Here is a 25,603-nt window from a genome sequence, read left to right on the forward strand (position 1 = left end):
AAAATCTGTTAAGATTGGAGTAAAGCCAGTCTTCTTTGAGCATTTTTGAAAGGACGTTTTGGCGAGCCCCAAATGAAAGCTTTCCAGGGCATGCTTCTTGATGAGTAATAATGAGTCTCAAGCAGCGTTTGAAGGGAGGTATTTGTTATGGAGATTGTGACAACAAATCTCCCGCTGAGGCGCTGGGAGGCCGCTACCCCAGCAGCTCCATTGCAGAAATTGTGGGGCCCCTGGGCCTTGGCTCCTTCTCCTGGAAAATTGGCTTGGGGTGTCCCGACTTTCTGTGGCTGCGAGTGAATGAAGTATTGTCACATGAATCATTCGTTCCAAACTGGGGGAAAAATGCTAATGTTGTTTTTTTAAATGGAAAATAGGCATGAAACCACTTAAACTGTTGACCATCCCGTAGTAATCTGTTTAAATAGAAGCCGCAGTGTGGGACCCTGCGTGACATACACACACATACAGATGGATACGTACATAGATAGGTCTTTGTTTTCCCTGGTATCAACTGACGTGTGGGCATCAGCCCAAGAAGGAGATGCACACTTTCTTCTCCATGACATGTTGCTGTTATTAAGAAAACCCGGAGCCTGTAACTCCTTTTGTGTTTTCTCCTCATCTCACTTGCTAATAGACTTTCCTTTTATCAGCAACTGTGGTAGAGGGCCCATTTGTGACAGCCAGATTGCGATTTTGCTGCTCCCTTCCTTTCAGTGATCCAAGTAGTAATTACAAGCCATTTGATCCCGAAGCATCTGCTGTGAGAACATGCGGAGTTTCCATTTTCTCTCCTTGAGGCACACTGAGCATGAGTGATTTGACATGTGCTTTCACGACCATTAATGGAATAGTAATCATGAAGGTTTCTGCCGAAGTCGCCCGCGAGGAGGGCGTGCCTTAGCCGGGCCATGGGGCCGACCACGCGGTGACCCAGCACCCTTAGCTCCTCAGGGTTTTGCGACAAAGGATGGTTCTCCTGCAGTTCTTCATGGTGGCCACTGTTGAATTTGGGAGGTTAAGGCAGCTATGGTAGGATTCTGCCATCCAGACTGAACCTCAAAAAAGTTCTTTTACATTGTTATGGACCTTTACGGGATAATGCCTTCAGATGGCCTTCCTCACACCGGTCTCCTGACCCCATGAAGCTGGGGGTAGGGGGTTAGCCCCCTTTAAAGGTGAGGAAACTGTAGCCCAGAGACATTAGATAACCAGCCCTGGCAAGGCTGGGATTTAACCAGATGGTCTGTTCTATTTTTGCTGTCTATTATCTGCGTTTTCTCCAGGAACTGGGAATCTTGAGCAGGCTAATTGGAAACTATTTTTTTTTTTAATTTTTAAAAAGATTTTATTTATTTATTTGATGGAGAGAGAGAGCACGCACCTGCAGGAGAGCTCTTAAGCAGGGGGAGGGGGGCAGAGGGAGAGGGAGAAGCAGGCTCCTCACTGAGCAGGGAGCCCGATGTGGGGATCGATTCCAGGACCCTGGGATCATGACCTGAGCCGAAGGCCGACGCTTAGCCAACTGAGCCACCTGGGGTGCCCCCAGAAACAGTTTTTTGTGGGAGGGGGCGGGGGGTTTGGGGAGAGGTGGAGTGGAAGGCGGGTGGGTTTGCACAGCCTTGGCAGAGTAACAAGCTGCTGGTTTCTGGGTGAGTGGTAAAAAGATGAGGGACCCATGTCAGAAAAGGGTAGGCTGGGAAAAGAGCTTTCCAGATGGCTTAGTTTGTTTGCTTATTTTCAAGATTCTCTTTTCCTCTAATGAAAAAGAATGGCTGTTGTCTGGTTTATTGAGAATAAATCCACGCATGTGTATTCTCGGGTGTGGACAGCATTGACCCTTGAGGGAATCTGTCTAGTTTTCGTTCCAAGTGGGCAAAGCTTACAACCACCCAGGACATCTGTAAACATATAGCCTTTTCTTTTTCTTGTTCTGATTAGTCAACTCCGTATTCCTGGTGTTTCCTTGGCATAACCAGATTTTCCCTTTTTTGAGCTGTGTATGTTTGAGATTGTGTGTTATGCACAGGAAGAACTTACGTGTACATTTTCATTGCAGGATCTCTCGGGAGGCTCTGAGTCTTCCACAACCTTGGCTTTGATAGGCATCTCACGCTTACTCAATCTTAGCTCGACAGCGTAGACTCAGGAAATGATTCCACAGAGCAGCTGTAGGCACAAAGCCTTGTTTAATTGAGTAGAATATGGGTATTCTGTCCAGTGGCATTTATCTGCATTCTTTTCTCTTGTCTAGAACTTCTTCCCCTTCAATAATCTATTAATTTCTCTTCTTAAAACTTAGGGAAGATTAAGAATTTTACGCAACTTTTATTTTTCAGGCCAATGTATGACTAAATTTTTGGTTGCATCCAGTTCAACGCCCCTGTGCGGATACGTTCTGGGTGCAGAATTTGCTGGGTGAAGGTCCGAGAAGACTTAGAGCCACGAAAGACGGAGCCTCTGCTGTCATTTGTCTCAGCACCAGGGGCGTGGGGGTGTGTGAGAGCACCTAAAAATGACTGTCCAGTGAGCTGGGCTTCACTAAGTGCTACATCGGGGATAGAGGACAGTAGCCTCCTTTAACTCAGTGGAATTGGGGTAAGAGGGAAGGGAGCAGGAGAGACTTCATTAGAGAGGGAGCGGGTAGCTTGGAAGTAAGGTTGAAGGATGTGTGTGGTTTCCTCACTGGAGCTGTGAGGAAGGTGAAGCAGGCAGGGGAACTTGACATGAGAGGAGCATGCTGCTGCTTTGTGGGGAATGTCAGGGGAGCCGTTTTGTTCCACTAGAACTTGGTGTGTGCTGTAGAATAATAGGAAAGATTCAAGAAAGTTCGGTTGTATCCATTTTGTGGGGAGGTAACTGGCAGGTTGATATTTCTATAGTGCAGTGGTGAGGCTGAAGCCAGGTGTTTAGGGTTCAAATCCCCATGGTACCACCGTCACAGCTCACTGTGTGTACTTGGGCAAGTTTCTAGAATTTTCTGAGCCTCATTTCTCACTTGTTACCTAGAGGGTCAGGCCAATGCATGAAGGGTTGTTAGATAGTGAACTGACAGCCTGCGAAAGCTTATTCCATCCAGTGGCTCCTGACTGCCTGGCTGGCTTAGTCAGTAGAGCATGCGGGTCTTCATCTCAGGGTGGTGAGTTCGAGCCCCAGGTTGAGTGTGGAGCCTACTTAAAAAAAAAAAAAATCCATCTGGCCCCATGTAAGACCGCCTCTCTGATGGAGAGTAAAGGATGGGAACAGGAGGAAAGCGAAGGATACTTGTGAGCTTGGACTTCTCTCATCCCTCTCCCACCTATCTCTCTTCAGTCACATTTTTCCTCTTCTGCTCTGAAAGTGCCAAGATGAAGTTGCTTTGCAGGAGTATCCACTGTTTGACTTCTTGACGGGGCTTCCTGTGTGGTTTCTTACTCCACAGTGACCTCTGCTGGGGTATTAGTTTGATTCGGAGCGAGCCTGGTTTGAGAGCTGGGGTCTGTACCTTCAAGACAGTACTTGCTTGTTGCTCATGCACCTGGTTGAACTCACTCCCCGGAGGAAAAGTACCTGGAGGTTGAATCGGAGAAGGAAGAGCGATCTGTATGAGATAGGACCCTTCAGGAGAAAGTCGGTGCACACTGGCTCCCTGCTCCTTGGCTCCAGGCATCTCTTCCTCTCTTTTTTTCTTTTGGTTTGGCACATGAGGTTAGTATTCGTTCTGGGCTATGATCATCTTCCAGGAAAATATACAAAAAGTGACAGATCCATGACAGATCCAGAAACGTTCCTTTAAAGACAAATACCACATTTTTAAAAAGACAACACAGAAAAACTGATTCTTCTCTTGCTTTTCCTGAGCCTGTTCTTCTGAAATCTTCAGTATATCTGTTCTAGTTTTTTTTAAAGATTTTATTTATTTATTTGAGAGAGACAGTGAGAGCATGAGTGGGGGGCAGAGGGAGAAACTGGCTTCCCGCGGAGCAGGGAGCACAACCTGGGTCTTGATCCCAGGACGCCGGGATCATGACTTGAGCCCAAGGCAGACGCTCAACTGACTGAGCCACCCAGGTGCCCCTCTATTCTAGTTTTTAAATTCAGTGTGGGAGGATTTTTTGCTTTTTAGGAGGGTTTTTTTAGTGCATGAAATTCAAAGTAAAATACATTGATGATAACTTTATGAAAAGTAGGATATAATGTGATAGTATTGAAAGTAAGATTTTCTAGTGTTTAAGGTATTTTCACGTCTATATATTTTTGCTTGCAAAATCTGTATTAACTACACTAATATCCCCTTTTACAGAATAGGAGACAAGGCTCAGCAAGGTGAATGTCTGTCCTGCTGATTACATGGTAGAGTGTATAACTTGAACATCAGGTTTTTTGATTTCAAATCCCCAGGTCTTTTCTTTGCCACTAGACCAATGCAAGAATCTAACCAGAGGACAACATTTCTGAGTGGCTTAATACATGTGAACTATTTTAGTTTATAAATCATGGAGGTTTCATGTTAGCATGAGATCATTGAATTACCATGATAATGGGGTCCAGGGAGTTAAACAGCTTTGGGAAAAACTTCCTTTTAAAGGTGGTATGTTTGGGAATGATTTCTAAGAGTGTCTAGATGTGAAATAGCTGACAGAAAGAAAAAAAAAATGTTCCCAGGATTAGGTACTGATTTTAAAAAGCGAGTAGAAATAAGAAGAGAAACCTCAGATTAAGTGCAGTTCGGGTTAGGATGCGGGCAGGCAGGAGTGGCCATAAACAAGACCCTATTAAAATTCACGGGGATCAGGAATGCAGATGTCACGGGGCACCTGTCACGCAGCAGTTCTAGAGCAGTGAGAGTGGATACCCAGCACCCTTGCGTCCACTGGGTTGTGTTCAGACTTGGGCTAAGTGGCGAATGGAACGTGGCTAGAACACTGGATGAGGAGTCCATACTCTTCTGGTCAGGCTTTCTGGGCTTCAGTTTCCTGTGGGGTAAATGAATGAGGAGACACTGCACTTGTCTGCCCCAGAGGGTTGTAAGAAGCCAGGCACAAGGAATGTGGAAGGGCTTACTATAAACTATGCCACGAGTCAAGGGGACATTTTTTTTTTTAGTGGTATCCGTGCTTGTGTATCAAATCTGTATTTTCTTGTGGTATCTGAAAACAGGTGGATGAACTGCTGCATATATACAGTTCAACGGGCGATGGTGTTCCCCGGGACAACACGTGGGAAGTCCAGACCTACGTTCATTTTCAGGATAATCAAGGAGTTACTGTAATGATCAAGCCAGAGCATAGAGTAGAAGATATTTTGACCCTGGCGTGCAAGGTAATGGATTTTGCTGTGGAAATACATCTCGGTAGAAAGAGCATTAATGTTGCATCCCTGTGCCTTCTAAATCTCTGTGGTATTTAAGACCTCACTTTCTATACTAGGGAAGAGATTACCATCTATTGATCATCATGCATATTCATGGACATACTTATTAGTTTAATTAGCATTCTCCTCCTCCATCTTTTAGAAAAGTGAGTGATTGGGTTATGGCCCCTTGCCTTCATGAAGAACTTGAGCTCTTTTACTGAAATTCTTTATGCACCTTTACGGCTGGAAAAATTATAAAGACTGTTGGTATTTAAGTTCCTTGGAGACAGTGCCCTGTAAGAAAGTGCCGTAAACTTTGAAATAGTTTGGTTTACTCCTAAGCAGTTTTATCTAGTTTCTCCAGATTAAACGAGTAACTTGATCCTGTTCACAGTTGCTTCATGGAGATTGTTACGAGATGGTGTTTTACTCATTATTCTAACTGGGTTTTGTTTCTGAAAAGAATGTTTACGGCAAGTCTTAAAGAGAGCCAGCTGAGGCTCTCATCAGAGCGGAGGTTTTTAATCCACCAGGTGGCGCAGTAGAGCTGAACGCTAAAGTTTTCAGAGAAAATGCCATCAAATACCTGGAATAGTCAGAAGAGGCGTGTGGACTTTGGTAACTCTTTACCGTGTACACTTAATAGTTGTGAATAATCTTTAGTTTTATCTTTTAATATTCTCACTTTGACTTAAGCATTAGGACACCAGACATTTATGGATGTAGCTTACGTTCTTATGGATCTAATGTTCTTTTACTCCTTTATGTAAGGTTTTTATTCAGACAACCGACAATACTGTTTTCGGTCAACAACATGAGTTATGACATTCATAAGACTTGTGACAGAGGATGCCAGAGGTCGGAGTGGGTCATTCAGACCCAGTTAGAGCATAGGCCTGAGATAATTTCTGAATGAGTGAATGAGTACGTGTATCTACATTTTTCTTTTGAAACATTTTTGGAGTAGGAAATTCCTAATTTTGAAGTCTGTAGAATGAGATTTTTCACATTTCATCCAATTTCTCTACTTCAGTAATGAGAAACAACTTAGGCAAAACCAGCGTATAAGATGATAGTATTTGCTGAGATGATAAGATTTATTCTATCAGCTAATATACTACCATAAGTTCTTAAAAATACATCTCTCACTTTTAGTCATAAGCGGTGTCATTTAGGAAAAAGCCAACTTAAAAATAATTATTTGTCCTGTCAATCTTTTTTTGCACATTTAAATTTCAGCTCTTACATATATGGGTTTAAACTCCACACATTATATACAGTATTTCCTTTAGAAATTTCCACTTTGATTTTTAATGAACAATGATGAATTTAGAAAGAACATTTAAAATCTGAATAGCTGTCTTTTTTCTTTACAGATGAGGCAGCTGGAGCCCAGCCACTACGGCCTACAACTCCGAAAACTTGTAGATGAAAACATCGAGTACTGTGTCCCTGCACCATGCGAATTCATGCAAGAACAGGCACGTGTACTTGAGCTTTAGAGAGGGAAATCTGAACCACAGCCACGGCCTCTTGATTTTAAAAGTCTGTAATTTGTGGGGGCGCCTGGGTGTCTCTGTCGGTTAAGTGTCCGACTCTTGATCTTGGCTTGGGTCTTGATCTCAGGATGGTGAGTTCAAGCCTGTGTTGGGCTCCACGCTGGGTGTAGAGCCTACTTAAAAAAAAAGGATGTAATTTGTAGGGGAGGGGCAAATTCTGTTTTAATTTGGCATCTAGTTTGGCAGTCATTAAAATACATCTCCAAAGGGACGCCAGGGTGGGTCAGTCCGTTGAGCATCTGACTCTTGGTTTCGGCTCAGGTCCCGATCTCAGGGTCCTGGGATGGAGCCCAGGGCGTCTGGCTCAGCGCTCGGTGGGGAGTCTGCTTCTCCCTCTCCATCTGCTCCTCCCCCAACTCCTACACGCATGCACACACACATTCTCTCTCTCTCTCTCTCTCAAATAAAATCTTTAAGAGAAATGTCCAAGGTATCATGACATTAAATTTATTGATTTTGTTGTTTTTCCATTTTGTAGGTTTATGATGAAATAGAAATCTTTCCGCTAAGCGTTTATGATGTGCAGCTCACGAAGACTGGCGGTGTGTCTGACTTTGGTAAGCACAGGAGCCTGGTCCCAGAGCTGTGTTGTCCGTCCCTGTCTAGTTTGCGCCAGTATCTTCGGACCTCATTTTTTTTTTCTTTACCTTTACATTTCGGTGTCAACTATGACAGTAGTTTCTGAACTTCCTCTCTCTTCCTTCATTTCTATCTATTTATATTAGGCTCAAAAGATACTAGTATTAGGGGAAAATGCCAAAGTAGTTGAAAGAAATGAGTCTAAAAATTGATGAGTTTGAAAGGATGGTAATAAGACTCACAGAACGAATTTACTGTGTGCTGGGTGCTGTTCTGAGCTGAGTAACTCCTGATTCTCCTCCGTGTCTTTGCGATGAGGGAGCAGAAGGCCGGCAGAAGACAAAGCATAAGCTGATACCCTGCAACCTGCTTCCACCCCCCACTCCTGGGTGGGACACATGTGACATTCTTCCAGGAATCCCCCCAACTGTCTTAATGCCTTGCTAGAAGGGAAAAACAACCTTAACTTGACAATGGCAAGGCCTGGGCTTTCCTGTGAACCTTCTTTGACATATGAAAGTCCTTTCTCAACCTCCCTTTTTCCTTACCTCCCCAAGCCCATAGTATATAATCAGCCACCCCTCACAACCGGGGCAGCAGCTCTTTCTGCCCACGGGTCCTGTCCCTGTGCTTTACCATTTTGTACCAAAGACGTCTGAAGAATTCTTTCTTGGTTGTCGGCTCCAGACTCCACCCCACTGAACCTCACCTATATTCCAAAACTACATTATTTGCTCTCAGCTTTTACTGGCCAGCCGGCTGTGGCGCCCTTCACTGCGTCCCCTCACCCGTTCCCTCCTCTCTGGATATCCGCTGTGGCCTCCAGGAACTAACTAAAGGTCTAACTTTCTTAATGAAGGCTTATCTGATTGCTTTACCTTCAGCTTAAAAATTAAGGGTCAGTATTATCCAAGTCACTTTGTAATATTTGATTTTTGCATTTCCATTTGTTTCTCTTTAAACTTGGCTTTGAGCTCCTTATGGACCGGGCTCATGTCTTAAAGTTCATTTCGATATGTTGTTCTGTCTTTTACCCTGGGAACTCAGTAATGAGATAATGATCAATACATATCTCCATAAAAGACTATTTCTTGTCTTATTGAATACATCGATATAATTTTTTTCCTTAAAATGAATCCAGCTGATCAAATTCCAGTGATTGAATATGTTAGTTTTCTTGGGATTTGTTCTTTTTTTTAAATTGATACAATGGGCATGTTCTTTGTTTTTTAATTTACATAGTCTATTTTGACCCAATGTAATGTTGGTTTTCCCTCTGAAGTCATCTTAGCATTTTGTCTATATTCTATTGCCCTTCACTCTGCTTTCCTTGGTGGGTGTTTGCGCATCTTCTTTGTATTTAAATGACTGAAGGACTGAATGAAGATACTTGCAAAGATGCTCTGTGGTGATCACAGTCTGCTAGGCTCTGCCGGAGGCACAGGGGAAAAGGATGGGGGGAGCACATCATTCTTATTGTCAAAGAACTCCCAGTATTAAGGAACCAAGACTTGGAAACAAGTGCTCCCAACTGTGGAATCAGAGAGAAGGACGCACCCAGGTGAGGGAGATGCGTTTGGAGGAAGGGCTGTCTCACCTGGATTTTGCGTGCAGTCGCATTTAGGGCACGTATGGTATCCATCCGGGCGGTTTTCCACCGCCTTAAAATGCCTAACCCCATACGGAGTTGTTTCTTAATGAATTATTTTGTATTGAACTGAATTTAATTTCTTTCACTAGAGTATTTTTGGGTTTCAGCTTCTAAAAAAACCCGTAAATGGTGGTGAAGCACCCATAACAAAGTTTACCATCGTAACCATGAAGAGTGGTTAAAAGTGACAGCCCAGTGACATTAAGTACATTCCCAGACGGTGACATTAAATACGTTCGGAACTGTTTTCCTGTTGCAAAACTGGAACTCTGTCTTCTACACAGTCTTCCCCCAGTTCCTCCTTCCCATTCCTTGCGAACCACCCTTCTGCTTTCTGTCTTTGAATTTGACTGCTCTCCGTATCTCACAGAAGTGGAATCATACAGTGTTCGTTCTTTCGTGACTGGCTTATTTCACGTAGCATAACGTCCTCAAGGCTTGTCTGTGTGATCGCGTGTACGGGGATCTCTTTCCTTTTATGAGGGCGTACGTAATTCCGTTGTCTGTACGGACTGCATCGTGTTTACCCACTCATCTGTCAGAAGAGGGTCAGGCTGCTTCCACCTCTTGGCAGTTGTACATAACGCCGCTCTGAACATGGGCGTAGCGTCTGCGTTTGAATAAGGTCGTGCGCTCAGCTTGGAGCTTCAGCTCGGCACGTGCCTGTCTCCCTGCCCCCGCCGGAGAGCTGTGCTTTCTCAGTACCTGCAGCTTGACTCCTTGACACAGCATGCTTAGGAGAAGAGATGTTCAAGGGCATACTGCTGGCTGAGCTGGAGAAATCCGTGAGTGTGCTGAACTTCGACTTGTTTTCTTCTTTTATTGCCACTCGCAGGGTTTGCGGTGACGGCCCAGGTGGACGAGCAGCAGCATCTCAGCCGCATCTTCATCAGTGACGTTCTCCCTGACGGCTTGGCATATGGAGAAGGTCCGCGCGGCACAGAGTGTCTCTGTTCTCTCTTAATTCTGAACTATGGAATGCAGTCTGCCGAGTGAATGTTCTCGTTACAGTGTTGTCAGAAAATGGTTTCTCCTGGAATTAAAAAAAATAGTTTAATTGAAAATGCATATGTGCGCGTGCACACACACGTATATATGTGTATATAGAGAGAAAGAGAGAAGGGGAGTGTAGTTGTGGGGGGTGTTTTGAAGGAGAGTGTGTAGTACACAGAGACGGTACAGTGCATGTGTACAGACAGATGGAGAAAGGAAACAGCCAGACCCAGATAAATGTTATTTCCCACAGCATTTAACATCAGGTAAATAGAGGAACAACGAATTTGAATGATGGTCAAATGGTCCCCCCCCCCCTTTTTTTAAGATCTATTTACTTTGGAGAGAGCGTGCACCATCAGGAGGAGGGGCAGAGGGGAAGAATCTCCAGCAGACTCCTTGCCCAGCACAGAGCCCACGGTGAGGGGCTCTGGCTCACGACCCTGAGATCATGACCTGAGCTGACATCAAGAGTCGGACACTCAACCAGCTGAGCCACCCATGTGCTCCTGGTTTTCTTTTTCAAACTGTTCCTTCTAGGGGCACCTGGCTGGCTCAGTCCGTTAAGCACATGACTCTTGATCTCCGGGTCATGAGGTTAAGCCCATGTTGGACAAAAAGTTTACTTAAAAAAACAAACAAACAAAAACAACCCCCAAATTGCTCCTTTTAATCGCAGCCTTGAGAGAGCTGAAATGTGTTATCAGCGGCATCCGAATACTGTGTGTTTTGGTCTTGTCTTTGAAGACAGCAGCAGGACGGTCGCTGAGAATGCATGGTTAGAGTTTGTAGGTGTCCTTCACCTTCATGTTAAAATACTTCTCTCAGTAATCTCTCTTTCTTTGTTTCCTCTTCCTTGTTCTCAGGGTTGAGAAAGGGCAATGAAATCATGACCTTAAATGGGGAAGCTGTGTCTGATCTTGACCTGAAGCAGATGGAGGCCTTGTTTTCTGAGAAGAGCGTTGGGCTCACTCTGATTGCCCGGCCACCAGACACAAAAGGCACCTTGTGCTCTTCCTGGTCAGACAGTGACCTGTTCTCAAGGGACCAGAAGAGTCTGCTGCCCCCTCCGAACCAGTCCCAGCTTCTGGAGGAGTTCCTGGATAACTTTAAAAAGAATACGACCAATGGTAAGGCTTTGTTCTTTCTTCCTTCTTCACTGCTGGTATCAACAACAGATATTTTTAGGCTGTAATTTTGCTTGCAAACTTAGATTCTTTAGGCTGTTCAAGGAATATTTTCTCATTTATTAGGAGAAGAACACAGATGCCAACCAAGTAGATTTAATCAAAATTTCATGCACTGTAGAAATTATAACACTGTCACGAAAATAGAAGATAAATTTCTGCACAAAAGAAAATTCTTTAAAATTACAGGAGCTTTAAAAAAAATCACCCGGGATAATTTTGTATTGTAATTGCTTTGTGATTGAAGGTAGATGGAAGCCTACATAAATGACAAAGTTTGATTTTCTGTTCAGTTGAATCTAAGGCAAAAAACATTTTGCCGCAATCTTTTGGGTTCTTAGAAGAGTTGGTACAATTTAATTCTTTACCTCTTTTGTTAAGTGACTACTTTCTCAATAAACTGCAAACTTTTCATGTAGGTCATAAATTTTAAAATTTTGCCAAGGCTTAAAAATGAAAAGTTGTATGCCAGCTTATTTTTCTAAAAGTAAAATTTCCATGTGAGGAAATAATCTGAAGGTCTGGATTTCTGAGTTTATTGATTCACGCATAATTCATATGTTGCTGGCAAGTAAATCAGAGGCTCCTGCTGATCCTGAAAACCTGTAGCTTCCGTCCATATTCCTGGAGGAAGCTGGTCGAGCCTCCCCATGAGACAGAGCATAGGGTCTTTACGTGCTTACAAAGATTGATTGATTGATTTATAGAGCGCGAGCAGGAGGTGGGGCAGAGGGAGAGGAGAGAGAATCTCAAGCAGACTTCTGCACTGAGCGCAGTGCCTGATGGGCTCAGTCTCAGGACCCTGAGATCATGACCTGAGCTGAAACCAAGAGCTGGGTGCTCCATGGACGGAGCCACCTAGGTGCCCCCACCCAAAGGAGCTTTTATACTTAATTGCAGTGATAATGGATTTCCAATTGAAATCTCTGCATGATTACTAGAAATGAATGAAAAACACAAAAAGAGGGGTTGTTCAGATAGATTTAATTATAAAGCAAGTTTATTAGGTCATTTTTGGAATTAAAAAATCAGATGTAAGATTTGTGATTCAATAAGGTGTCTAGTGCTTTCTCCTCTTGGGGCTTCACTCCAATTTAAAATGCCATTAAATTGACTATTGGCATATAAAAGCGGATATCATAAAGCAAAACTCATGATGGAACTAATTAATTACTTGGTTATATTAGGGCCATCACTCAATGACCCTGGGCTCTGTGCATTCCACATAATACATGCATGTGTCCATTTGTTGGATTCATTATTCTTGAGGGATACATTCATTGCCCGTTACATCTCTGTGTATTTTATCATAATAAGAAATGACTGCAGAGTCTATAACACTTTCGGTACTGCGGAAATGAATTTCTATAGAAAGCAGCAAAAGTCGCAAGTTTACTTTTCTTTCTTTTTTTTTTTTTTTAATTGTAGGGATCAAGTGGGTCAGCTAAGCGTATTTACCCCTTTTTGTTTGCTTTGGCAGAAACAATTCAAAGAGGTCCTGGGTCAGATAGCCATTATATGGGGCACCTGGGTGGCTCAGTTGGTTAAGCATCTGCCTTGGGCTCAGGTCATGATCCCAGGGTCCTGCATTGGGCTCCTTGCTCAGCAGGGAGTCTGCTCCTCCCTCTCCCTCTGTCCTCCCCCCTGCTCATGCTCACTTGCTTGCTCTCTCTCTCTCCCATACTCTCTCTCTCTCAAATAAATAGATAAAATAAAGCAGGCTTCTGAAAGAAGAAGATAGGCATTATATTACTCACCTTAGGGAGCCATTCTAATGGGCGAAACCTTCATAACTTACCCAAGACCTGCTGGTGTCTGTGTATACAGATGGCTTAGCTGGGTAGACGGACAGTGCTCTTCTCTAGCTGGTGGTCCTGCAGGTGCCTACACAGTGGTCCTCCTGCCCCCAACGGAGCTCTGCTGCAGCCAGGAGAGAGCCGTTGACCCCTCCCTGGTTTCCTGGCGAGGCCACGCGTCTGGTGGGGCAGAATCACTCTCCCCAGGAGCTCCCCGCCACCCCCCGCCTGCTCTTCTGCTGTCTGTCTGCCTCACTGTTCCATAGTAACGTGTTTATGTGGAAAACACCACAGCCATGACGGGTGGCTTCCCCCACACACTGTGCAAATACAGAATTTGTTTGTTTTCTTTTTGAAGTGAAGCTTGTGAAGGAAGAAAATGCCTATGAGTGAACATCTCAGAAGGACGTCTGTTTTTAAGGTTGGGGGAAAAGGAAATAAGGGGGTGGAATTGGGAGATAAAAGGAGTGAGTTCCTCATTTGTGCGTAGTATCGAGATTGTGCTCGAGAGCCTGCGTGGGTGAAAGGAGAGGTGAGGTGGCACAGTGACAGGGTGACAGGCCCCCCGCCTTTGAGTCTGACGAGTCCTGGCTGCGCTTGCGTGGGTACGACCTCAGGGCAGCCCTCAGCCGGGGAAGCATGGGCGCCGGTGGGGGACCCCCGAGCTTCCTTACCCACTGCGGGGACAGTTCTGCGGTGCATACCACGATTCAGCAGGGGGGCCTGGTAAAATTGAGCCCCACTGCGTGTAGCAGCCTCGTTTTCACACCTTTTATGGGCTTTCTCCCCTTCTGGTCTCATCTTCCCTGTGCCCTCCCTTGGGCCTCTTGGGATCACCTTCCAAATAAACTTGTAAACCCATGTCCTCGGTTTGGACTCTGCTTTTGGGGGAGCCAATATGAAGACATTGAGCCTTAATTTCTCATCTGGAAGATACGGTTTCGCCCCTCACCCAAATAGGTCCCTCCGAGGGAGTCCACATCTGTGTGTGTCTGGCCCAGCTCCTTACATGTCAGCAATTCCAAAATGGGATTCTCCTCTTCCCTCTCCTGTGCAGCTTATCGTTTTATGAAAAATTATCTTGCTTTACTTTGGCGATGAATCAGAAACTGGTAGTCCTGTTGTCTTGCTAAGAAGGTTAAAAGTGACGCAAAGGAAAGAACTTAAATGAGTGATGAGCAGTTTTTCACTCAACTTTGAGTTACACTCAGAGTCTGCCTTCCCCTCAGTTTCGTGTTCCCTCGGCATGACCAGAGGCAGCCCCAGCCCAGTGCTTGAAAAGAAGGAAGATTTTCTCATTTTGTTTTCCAGAGAAGTCAGTCCTCTGTTAATAAACATCTGGTTCTCTGGAAAGGAACACCTGTGTTTTGTCTTGTTTTGTTTTTCTAAATAGAAACAAGAATATAAGATAAAGGAAGAAGCTGCAGGGTTGTTTTGGGCCTGTCTTGACTCTCCGTGATGAAGGTTTACTGATCCCATGTCGGTGCTTAAAGCGTGCGAGGCCCTGGGAACAAGCTACGTTGGGTTTAGGGCTTTGGGTCTACTTTTGTGTTTGGTCAGGTATCCAGAAATTTATATTTGTTAGCTTTAGTCTCTTGATCCGGTTAGAGCAAAGAAACCAAAAAAACAAACCCCCTTCTTATTTACCTATCTGATTAAAAAGGTGCTGGCAACGGTAGTAGGTCCCGAGGAGCCTGGGCAAGGATTGTAGCTTGCTCTCCAGCATCTTTGCTTTTCTAGAAAAGCATCCTACTGGCATTTGAGACTCATTGATATGTGCCTGGTTAGGGAAATGCTCTCAAACTTCTGACGCTGAAGACTCTGCTGCTGAGCTCGGGAAAATGCGCATGCCTGGGAGCGGCTGTCAGAGAGCCTCCTACAGGAGGTCTGGGGTAGTGCAACCTGGCTCCCTCATGTGGCCGGGGGAGGGGGGGGGAGGCATTAGTCTAAAGGAGGTGCGTCTGACCCTGAGAGGTAGGACCTACCCTTTCTTGAACCCTCGTGTGCCAAGGGTTTGAGGGTTAAATGAGATTATCCCTGCGACGTTCTCAGCAGGTGGTAGCTGTGGTGTTTGCGAGCTGTGACTCTCTTGCGGGGGATTATATGCCCCAGACCACCACCACTGTCCTCAGTGGCTCAGAATGCAGCCGGCTGACCTGTGAGCTCGTCTCATTTGTGCCACAGCCCGCCCTCAGGAGACATTGGCCCGTTCAGCAAATTGAGTGCCCTGGGGAGCCAGGAACTTCCCGCAGTCCCCGGCTTCCCGTGACCGTCCTGTGATCCTCTGTGAAGGGCGGAGCAGACAGGAACGCATCTAGAACAGATATATGAGGTTCCTTGGTTTCCTTGGACATGAATTGACCATCTGATTCTTGCCTCTAAGGGTCGGTCTTTGTGTTTGAGTTATCCACAGCAGAAAGAGAGGAAGCGTGTATGGGCTGAATTTGACTGGAGCGGAAATCTCATCTGTAAAGACCGACCATAGAGAGCTTAAGGTTGTAGCTGGAATCCGCCGAAGAGGCTGGTGGTAGTTTCGAGCCAGCAGGGCCGCCATGGAAGGGCTTGGGCGTGCCAGCCCCTGATTATCCCGGATTCCTGTTCGTGCTGTTTTTGCGGTTTATATTGAAAATCCCTTTTCTAGGGTATGCCATCTTTTGAGACATTCCAGCAGCCTTTAGAGAGAGTGTTATTGGGCCTAGAGTTTCTGAACCAAGTCTTTCTGTGAACTTGGAGCGTGTTGTGGCTTTAACGTAGTCTCCGTCTGTAAACAGTGATTAACACTGTGCCTGAGGGTTGGGGTGCTTTTCACAGGAGACGGAAGAGAGGGGACCTAGGTTCCTGCTCCCACTCAGACAGCATCAGCCCAGCAGTGCTTAGCTGATGATGAAGGTAATTGCAGCCTGAGGTTCTTTTTTTAATTCCCCACCCGGTGCTGAATCACTCTCGTTCTGAATTGATGTGAGGAGTGTAGGTCCTTAAGCTCCAAGAAGCCACTTAGATGCAGATTTGCTCTTTGGAAGGAATTGCTCCTGGGACTGCGTGTGTCCCTTCCACAGCTTTTCACCAGGGGCACGGGGCGAGGGGGTGGAATTACAGAGCCGCCTCTGATGTGGCCAACCCACTGATTTCCTGTTGATGAGGATGAGGGCATTTTGGCTTCCGCAGCCTGGTGTCGGATGACGAACAGCACGTAGCTCAGGGGATGTTCTGTTTGTGCGCGAGACTGCTGTGAGTGCGGCCGGCCGGCTGGCGCCCCAGATCCCCACATGTGAAGACATAGGAGTTCCTCAAGATGGTTGGCGCATTAAAAAATTTAAAAGAAAATGAGTGTGAGAAATAGACCGCTTTTACCAGGACACAGAGAACGTTGGTCTCAGAATCTTCGTTGCTAAGAAGGGTGCCGAAGGTCCTTGTCAGTTTCGTTGGTGGATGTGAGCGCGTGGTTTTCTGTGAGCAGAGCTGGGAGTTGCACCTTGGATATGACTTCTCTTACCAAGCTTAGTGTTGTTGGGGAATTAGGTCCCTTTTCTCCTTCTTCGTCCATCATTTGGTCACTTGTTTATTTAACAAATAAGCAATAACGTTCTGCTACCTGTTGTAGGTACATAAAGATGAATTAGACATTATTTTCTAACCTCAAGAAGCTTATCGTTGAGTGGGGAAAGTAAAACGCTTGTAAATAATAATTCACCATTAAAAAAACCCTTTTCAATAAAGAGCGTTAGAAGACCAGCTCAAAGGTAGAGTTCCCACTGATTTTTCAAGATGTTTATTTTGAGCAAAGGGTCCAAAAGCACCGCAGCTGGAGAGTTACCTGTGTGTGTGTGGGGGGGGGGGGGGTGTGGGGGGGGGGGTTGTAGTGTGGGGTCCGGAGGGTGTTTCACATACAGCAGCACGTAGAGCTCACCTGGCTAGTGTGTGAATGGGAAGTAAAATTGGAAAGTCTGTGAGGGCCAGATTGTAGAAAACTCTAAAACCCTAAAACGCAGTAATTTGTAACATGTCCTGGCCTGTATCTGAAAAAAACACAAAAAAACAAAAAAACTGACAAGTATGGCATTGCTTTCTCCTACCTTGTGCAAAATGCAGAGGATTTGTAAGGTCACTTATTTTCTTTTTTTTTTTTTTTTTAACAGATTTTGTTTATTTGAGAGAGAGAGAGAGAGAGCAGGCACAAGAGCGTGGGGGAGGGGCAGAGGGAGAGGGAGAGGCAGCCTCTTTGCTGAGCAAGGAGCCCAAGGTGGGGCTTGATCCCAGGACTCTGGGATCATGACCTAAGCCGGAGGCAGATGGTTTACAGAATGAGCCACCCAGGTCCATTGGTCATTGTCTCTAATGACCAGAAGTCCTTGCAAAAGAAATACTCAAATAAATGTTTTTTTTCTTGGGACAGAATGAATAAATGAATTACTGTCGGTGTCCTATAAAACCAAAGTGCTCCTCAGCACGTGAAGCCATAGCCAGGAGAAGCGGTCCTCACAGTGGTCGTTAGGGGGGGTGTCCTGCTGGCTTGTGGTAGCGGGTGCCCCACAGCAAGGAGGATGAGGCGTTGTTGGAACTGAGGGGGAAGCTGGTAAATAAAGTCTGCCAGCATTTTGAGTTAAAAACCAGTCTTACAGTATCTCTCCTAATAGTAAATGGAATTCATCTTTCAGGTAGCAGAATTTCTCTGAAGAACACTGTGAAATTTACTGTGGGTGATGTCCCTTTTACTGGCCCTTTGAGAGTTTGGGGGGGCTGGGTCAGATCTAGCCTCCCGTGCAGGCAGGGTGAGCCGCCTGGAACGGTTAGGTGTGGTTGGAGAGAGGAAGCCTTCTAGGCTGTTACATAAAAGAAAAAAAAAGCTCTGACTCTTCCTGTGGCTATCGTGAGTCCTGAGTGCTGAATGCTGCTTGTCCGCATTTCCATGTTTGTTCTTTGTAACGGGCTTCAAAATGAATTATACTGCTGACTTTTTTCTTCCTTGTGAAGGAATTGAGACCATCAGGGAGGGCCATGTGGGGATATGTCCTTTTGAGCTTTCACTTCTAGAGACAGCTATGTTGTGACTGTGTCTTCCATTATTTGGATCGGTAATACATGTGCTGGTGTGACATCCCCGCAGTGCGAAGGGTTCAACAGTCAGAGCTGTGCAGGGAAGTGGTTAAAAGCGTGGCTACTACGCACGCAACTTGGGGTCAGTCTTGCTCCAGGTTGTGACTAGCTGTGGGACCTTGGTTGGGCAAGCCACTTAATCTGTCTGTGCTTAGTTTTTACAACTGTGTAAACTAGTGTTGCATTTTATGGGATTAATAAGCTAATATTTGGAAAGAACTAGATAGTGGCACATATAGCAAAGACCACATAAGCATTTAACTGAATAAAATAGGTGAATTTCTCTCACTCTGTACTTAGCCACTCACTCTCTCATCCAGTGGGAAGCATTGTTCTTTGTTTCTTTCTCGTTCTGGTCTGGAGACTCTTAAATGTTGGGGAAAATGGTGGGGCATTTTTCTGCTGTGTTTTATTGAATTACCTTCATGCATGACTATGGTAGGCAGATAAATCCCCACCAAGAATGTCCACATCCTAATCCCTGGAACCTGTGAATATGGCAAAACAATTTACGTGACAAAAGGAACTTCAGCAATGTGATTGGATGAAGGATTTTGAGATGGAGAGGTTATCCTGGATTACCCGGGTGGGCCCACTGTAAAACAGGCCAGAGAGTCAGAATGGGAGATGTAGTGACGTGAGGAGAATGGAGTGACGGGGACCTGTGAGCAAAGTAATGTGTGCAGCCTCTGCAAGTGGCAGAGACATGGGAACAGCCTCTCCCCTAGAGCCTCCAGATGGAATTCGGCCCAGGCAGACCCGTTTTATTAGTTTTCTGACCTCTAGAAATATAATACATTTGTATTTATGTGTCAAGCACGGTGTTTGATGGCTGAGGTACAAAAATAAGGAACCATAGCCCCACCTTCCGGCAGCTACAGTGGAAGTGGGCAGATGTGTGAACAGCCAAGGGTCATAATCCACCATCATAACAGCTCTAAACTTGTGGGTCTCCAGGTTTTACTCCAGTTTTACTGTGAAAATTATCAGGGACCCCCAAGGGCTTTTGTTATGTGGATTATATCTATCAGTGTTGACTGTATTAGAGATTTAAACTGAGAGGCTCCTGGGTGGCTCAGTTGTTGAGTGTCCAGCTTGGTTTCGGCTCAGGTCATGATCTCGGGGTCGTGGGATGAAGCCCCGTGTCGGGCTCTGTGGTCAGGGCACAGTCTGCTTGAGATTCTCTGCCTCTCCCTCTCCCCCAGCCCTTCCCCCCACTCACACATACACTCATTTAGAAATTTAGGAAATATTTATTAAAATGTATTTTAATGTAACAAGTCCATTTCATATTAACACAGCATATTTTTAAAAGAAAATCAGTGAGAAGAATAGCATTGTTTTACATTTTTGTTATCTCTTTAATGCGTGTCTTAGTAGAAGACAGCTGGGTTTTGTATCAGCATCTGTGTTCAGCCTATTGCAAATGCTTGTTTTTGTGAAAGTGATTTGAAGAAAATCCAACCTCACGCAGATAATGTAGTTGGCAAAGAGAGGAGTATTTTAATAATCTTACAGGTAATTGTGAATATTCTTCTTTAATATTACACTAAAACTCAACAAGTGGTAGTTCCTTCAAGGTAAGTTGTATATGGTTTCGGAAACACTGTTGGTAGACCTTCCTACTTGCTCTGATTAAAGTCCATCGGCCTGACTTACACTTCGAATGGATCTTTTAGTCATGTGATTTTGTAATGTGCAATGGTTATTTGGAAAAATACTAGGTTGCTAGGTTATGCAAATCGTTAAAATATGGATGTTTCGTTACACAACATTAAAATCACATTCATTAATATCACCACCAGTTTCATGTGGAAAAGCCTAGATATATTGGGAAGCTATGGTGGTAGACACAAGTTTTCCAGGATTTGAATTTTTACTAGAAAGTTGGAATTATATCTACAATACTGTCCTTTTTTCCCTTGGAAATGACAGGCTCACTTTGTTCATGTTTTCATTTTTAAAAAAGATTTTGTTTTTATTTTAAGTAGGCTCTATGCCCAGTGTGGGAGTTGAACTCATGACCGTGAGATCAAGAGTTGCATGCTTTACCAACTGAGCCAGCCAGGTACCCCACACTTTGTTCATTTTAAAGGAAGTATTTTGTCAGTTTTTTTTTTTTTGAGTAAAAATTATTATTAAAAAAAAAGCTAGCTCAGCTTGCAGCAGAATGATGTAAGTGCATTTTTTTTTTTTTTTTTTTTGGCAACACCCATTGCATAAGAGCTATATGGATACTTCTCAAACATGTTCTCAAGGGTTGAGTTCTAGTAGAGTCCGCCATTTTTACTGCTTCACTGAGGACATTGTTAATGGATGTGGGCATGTTCTTGATGGAAGTGTGCGGTAATGGAGTCGATGGTGCCTGGTATGGTTGGTACTGCGGCTCTGACGGGTGCTACCTCATGAGCAGATCTACCCACGACTGCCCTGTGTCGCCACTGCAGATGTCCTCAGAAAACGGCAGATGACATCTAGCATTATCACTGAAAATAATTTTGAACTTGCAGGCCACTGGAAGGGGTCCCAGTGGCCCCAGGAGTCGACAGACCACACTCTGAATGAAGGGCTGTTACAGCAGAGAAGGGGCAGCGAGAACGCATGCTCTGGGTTCTCAGGGCCACCTCTGAGGGACAGCCTCACTTGAGTTAAGCTCTGAAGAAAGTAGAGTGCATTCTGGGCACAGAGAAGTTGCGGAGGGTGGGGGTCGGGTCTTGCTGGGGGGAGACGTATGAGTAATTCAGGGTTTCTGGAAGGTAAGGTGCAAATGGGGGAAATGGAGAGGATAAGACTGGACTGGTGAGCAAGGGCCAGGTCACAAAGGGTCTCGTGTGCCAGGCGGGGAAGGTGGTGAGGAGCCGTGGGACAGGGGAGGGGCCCTGAACCTGCTGATGGGCCCACTGAGGAGTGATACAGTCGTGGGCCGGGCTGGGATGGGGTTGAGGGGTGGTGCTGTGGTGGCAGGGCAGTCCCTGTGCTTCTCTCCACCAGAGCACTGACGTCAGGAGGAGTAACTGTCCTTCCTCAGCACAGGGTCTCGTATCTTATCACTAATAAGTCACCAAACACATAAGTGGAGCCACTTGATAAAGATTTCCTCAAATGTATGAATGAATGAATCAAGGATATCCGAATGACAGGGCTTAAGCTTTAAAAAAGAAAAAAACCTCCAAAGTCTTGTGTTTCCAATATTAACTTTATTTTTTAACAAGATGCTAATGCTTACATTGTATCTAAAATGTGGTCTGTTTCAAGTGCTGAAGATAGGACTTGCGGCTGGGAAGGGAATCATGGCTTTGTTTAGGAGGCTGAATTTATGGTGCTTTAAAGAAATTTGACTTTGAGAATTGTTTTTTCCATGAAGTTGGTAAATGAACTACAAAGCTTAATTTCAGTCTTAATCCTGAACTCAAACACTAAAGTTGTCTATGAAGTGAGACGTGCCATGTTCTTACCCTCTCCTCCCCACAGTGAGTACTCCTTACTCGTGAAGATGCCTGGGGTCGAGCAGAGAAACTAGGGGGTCTGTCTCTCTCTCTCTCTCTCTCTCTCTCTCTTTTTCCTTTAATTTACTCATGGAACAAATATTCAGCGGCTGCCTGTTCTGTGTCAGGCACTGTTTTCAGAAGTGCTGGAGATAGAGCCGTGAGCACACGGATCTACACTTCAGTGCATGGAAAGCCATATAAGCAATAAACATAGTAAATTATGTAGTGTACTAACAGGTGGTAAGAGTGAGGGAAACAAATAGATCGGGGGAGGAGGAGCCAGGAGTAGAGCTGGGAGCAGGCACCAGTTGTAACTAGGGCATCAGCAGCTGTTGGTAAGACCGAGGCACTGGAATGAGCTTGGAGGTGAGGGATGGAGCCTTGCGGACATCTGGAAGCAAAGCTTGCCCGGCAGAGGGGACCACCACAGGTGCCCCAAGATGGGGATGTAAGTGGCATGTTTAAGGATCAGCAGATAGCCCAGCGTGCCCGGGGAAGAGCCAGGGGACTGGGCAGCAATGGGAGGTGAGGCCCAGGAGGACAGGTGAGGCAGGATCAGGGAGGACTTGGTAAGCCAGTTCGAGGTCTGAGGAAAATGAGGGGCCATCGCGTGTTCTGGAGCAGAGAAGTGACATGATCTGACCAGGGTTTTCAGAGGATCACTAGCTATGGAGAGGAGGCTGGAGGAGGCCGAGGGTGCTTTGAGGCTTTAGCAGTGACCCAGGCGGGGCACGATGGTGCCTTTGCCCTCCGTGGTAGCAGGGGAGGTACTGCCGGCAGAGCTTGCTCAGAGATGGACGGTGGGGTGTCAAGGAAGGCGAGGAGGCAAGGGTGCCTCCCAGGTTTGGGCTTGAGCAACTGTTAGGAAGGAATTGCCGGCAGCTTAGATGGGGAAGCTGTCAATGGAGTGGTTTGGGGGGAAGACCAGGTGTAGACTTTGGAACACCTTGTGCTAAGCCTCTGTGTTTAGAGCGAATATTCCACCTGCTTCCAAAATGGTTTTAAAATGACTTATACTGAAAACCCATCCGTAAGATTCCACAAAATTCATCAAAATTAACAACATAAAGGGAAGGGGAGACTATTTGAATGACAACATGCCTACTTTAGAGGTTTTCACTCACAGTACAGGGGCAAAACCGTCTTCCTTATGAGAAAATGAAGACGTTTGAAATAGTGCAGCAAATTAATTCCTTTCATTTCAATCAATTGAGTTATGATTTGTTGCATCTTCTAAATTTATTTCTGATCCTGCAATTCTCAGCTCTGATTATCTATTTATAAATGGTCTGTTCCCACATGAATCCTTTTTTTTTGAGAGAGAGAGAGAGAAAGCATGCTTGTGCACTTGAGCTGGGGGAGAGGGAGAGGGAGAGAAAATCCCAAGCAGGCTCCTTGCTGAGCGCAGAGCCTGATGTGGGACTCGATCTCACAACCCTCATGACCTGAGCCGAAATCAAGAATCAGCCGCTTAATCGAGTCACCTAGGTGCCCCCGTATAAATCCTTTTATCCTCCCCCCTCCTTTTGTCATTAGCGTCTTTAACAGGTTACCAGAAACTGTGACCAAATTCGAATTATCCAATTTTATTACTTGTTGATAGCTCTCGGAAAACTTATTTGGAAAGAGACATATGAAACTGTTAGCAAAATTATTTTGTGGCTTTTGTGCAGAGCCCTGGCCAGCTGCCCCTGGAGAGCGGGCAGAGGCAGTCCCATGTAGAAACAGTGTACAGAATGCCCCTTCCTCCCAGATCTCCCAGTGGGCTTCCTATAGAATCTGGAATTTCCAGAGAAGCACTTAGAAGCTTCTGAGCTTGCTCTTCTCAGCTTTTCTACATTTATCTTCCAAACAATAATTACCCCGAAATTGCCATTTGTGAATTAATTCTGACTTTAATGCTTCGGTTGATGGATGGCCACGTCACACTTCTGTGAAGGTGAGGCATCATTGCATGGTGGTATTAGCAGAATTATTTGGATGTCTACTGAATTGTGTCATTATTATGTCACAAAAACAGCCGAGGAGAAAAGGCTGAAAAACGGTGATAAGAAGCCTAGGTTTCATAAGCTTAATACGTATGACCCAAAAATGCCAGTCATCATGTGTGTGCCAGCCAGCAAGACCCTAGCCCCGTGTGGCTGTTCTTTGATCTTCAGTAGGCCAGTATGTGTTCAGTGGGGAAAGAGGAGAAGATTCAGGTGTGTATCAGGTGACTGTAAATAGAAATTTTATAATTTGTTTAGATCCCTGGGAATAGGAGTCCTCACAAAACCTATAAACTCGATTTTCTCACTTTGGGATTGTATTCTGTGAGAAGTGGGGGGCTGCCTTCACATCACCTTGGGGGGATCTTGGGCTCTTCCTCTTCTGAATGTGAAAGCATTTTGTCTGTATATCTGATACGGAAGTTAAGATTTATTGCCTTGCAGTGTTACTGCGTACTTAACATAATTTACCTACTAGATTGAAAATCCCTTGAAAACCAGAGACCTTGGGGTGCCTGGGAGGTTCAGTTGGTTAAGCATCTGCCTTTGGCTCAGGTCATGATGCTGGGGTCCTGGGATCCAGCCCTGCATTGGGCTGCCTGCTCAGCGGGGAGTCTGCTTCTCCCTCTCCCTCTGTCCCTCACCCTGCTCATGTGCGCGTGCTCTCTCTCTCAAATAAATAAAATCTTAAAAAAAAGAAAAACGGACTTTTAGGAATACTAAGTTTTTAAAAAAGATGTATTTTGTTAGAATGAGAGCACAAATGGTAGGGGGGAGCAGAAGGAGAGGGACAAGCAGATTCTGCACTGAGCACTGAGCCCCACACGGGGTTGGATCCCATGAGCCCAAGATCATGACCTGAGCCAAAATCAAGAATCTGATGCTTAACCGACTGAGCCACCCAGGTGCCCCAAGGAATACCGAGATTTCTAAGACAGGGCAGCTAACGCCCTTCTTGGGAATAGCATGTGTTTCCCTCCAATAACTACTAAGTGAAAGGAAGGTTCATAGGAGTCTCTTAACGTGAAGTAGAGGTGGTGTTCCTGAGAGTGGATTCTGGGGGATAAAAAGAATCCTGGAGCACATGCGGAAGTTTCCCAGTTTTCTTCTTTATAAATCTGACTACAGGGGACATGTGCTGAGACTTTCTCAGAGCCGAAACACGTGTGCAAGGGGCTCTGGGATGGCCCAGGACGCCGCTTGCCACACCGTGAGCCCCAGCGGCAGCGAGTGACTGCTTTTCCCAGGAGAACAGCTCACACCCCAGTCTGTGCTGCTCTGTATCTTCCATGGGCTGATCGGTGTCCATGACATGGGATTCTTTCGGCGGATAGACCTGAACCACAACTAAAAAGGAACAGTCTGTATTCCCACTGTAGGTCAGTGCTGATAGTGAGACGTGTTTGAAGTTTCATTTGAGGGTAGTAACATTTATACAAGACTGGATCTGCAGGAAAGGGGTCTGGATTCTAGCTCTAGCCTTGTGCTTGACCTTGGGTGGGTTACTCTAACTCCTGTTAACTCTGGAAATGAAGGATCTGACAAAACAGTTCAGCATTTTTTATTTTCTCTGAAATTCAGTTATTTAATAGGCTTAAAGCACCAATGGAAAGGACTGTGGGAATGTGTGTTTTGTTTTTTTCAAAGATTTTATTTATTTATTTGACAGAGACAGCCAGCCAGCGAGAGAGGGAACACAAGCAGGGGGAGTGGGAGAGGAAGAAGCAGGCTCCCAGTGGAGAAGCCTGATGTGGGGCTCGATCCCAGAACGCTGGGATCGTGCCCTGAGCTGAAGGCTGATGCTTAACGACTGCGCCACCCAGGTGCCCCTGTGCGTTTCTTACAAAAGTTTGTGAAGTGAAAAAAGCAAAGTAATGGATCAAGCATTCCATTTTGGTTTTGCAGCAAATCTCATTACCTCTTTAAATAGCATC

The 25,603-nt window shown here is 45.3% G+C and overlaps 1 protein-coding gene and 1 long non-coding RNA gene across 2 annotated transcripts in view; one reads left to right on the top strand and one right to left on the bottom strand.

The window, feature by feature from the left end:
• Positions 1–25,603, top strand: part of TIAM2 (TIAM Rac1 associated GEF 2) — a 107,386-nt gene that overhangs the window by 32,663 nt on the left and 49,120 nt on the right. The window contains exons 8-12 of the mRNA XM_040627995.1: positions 5,140–5,301; positions 6,711–6,815; positions 7,372–7,450; positions 9,959–10,051; positions 10,983–11,246. Coding sequence (XP_040483929.1) covers positions 5,140–5,301; positions 6,711–6,815; positions 7,372–7,450; positions 9,959–10,051; positions 10,983–11,246 — 703 coding nt within the window. The remainder of the gene's footprint in view (positions 1–5,139; positions 5,302–6,710; positions 6,816–7,371; positions 7,451–9,958; positions 10,052–10,982; positions 11,247–25,603) is intronic.
• On the bottom strand, positions 8,672–14,545 carry LOC121102293. The gene is made up of 2 exons (XR_005834418.1): positions 13,102–14,545; positions 8,672–10,156 (listed from the first exon to the last, which is right to left on the bottom strand). It is a non-coding gene; the product is annotated as an uncharacterized LOC121102293 (long non-coding RNA).

Source organism: Ursus maritimus, unplaced genomic scaffold, assembly GCF_017311325.1.
Source record: "Ursus maritimus isolate PB19 unplaced genomic scaffold, ASM1731132v1 scaffold_13, whole genome shotgun sequence".
In the NCBI taxonomy this organism is placed as follows: domain Eukaryota; kingdom Metazoa; phylum Chordata; class Mammalia; order Carnivora; family Ursidae; genus Ursus; species Ursus maritimus.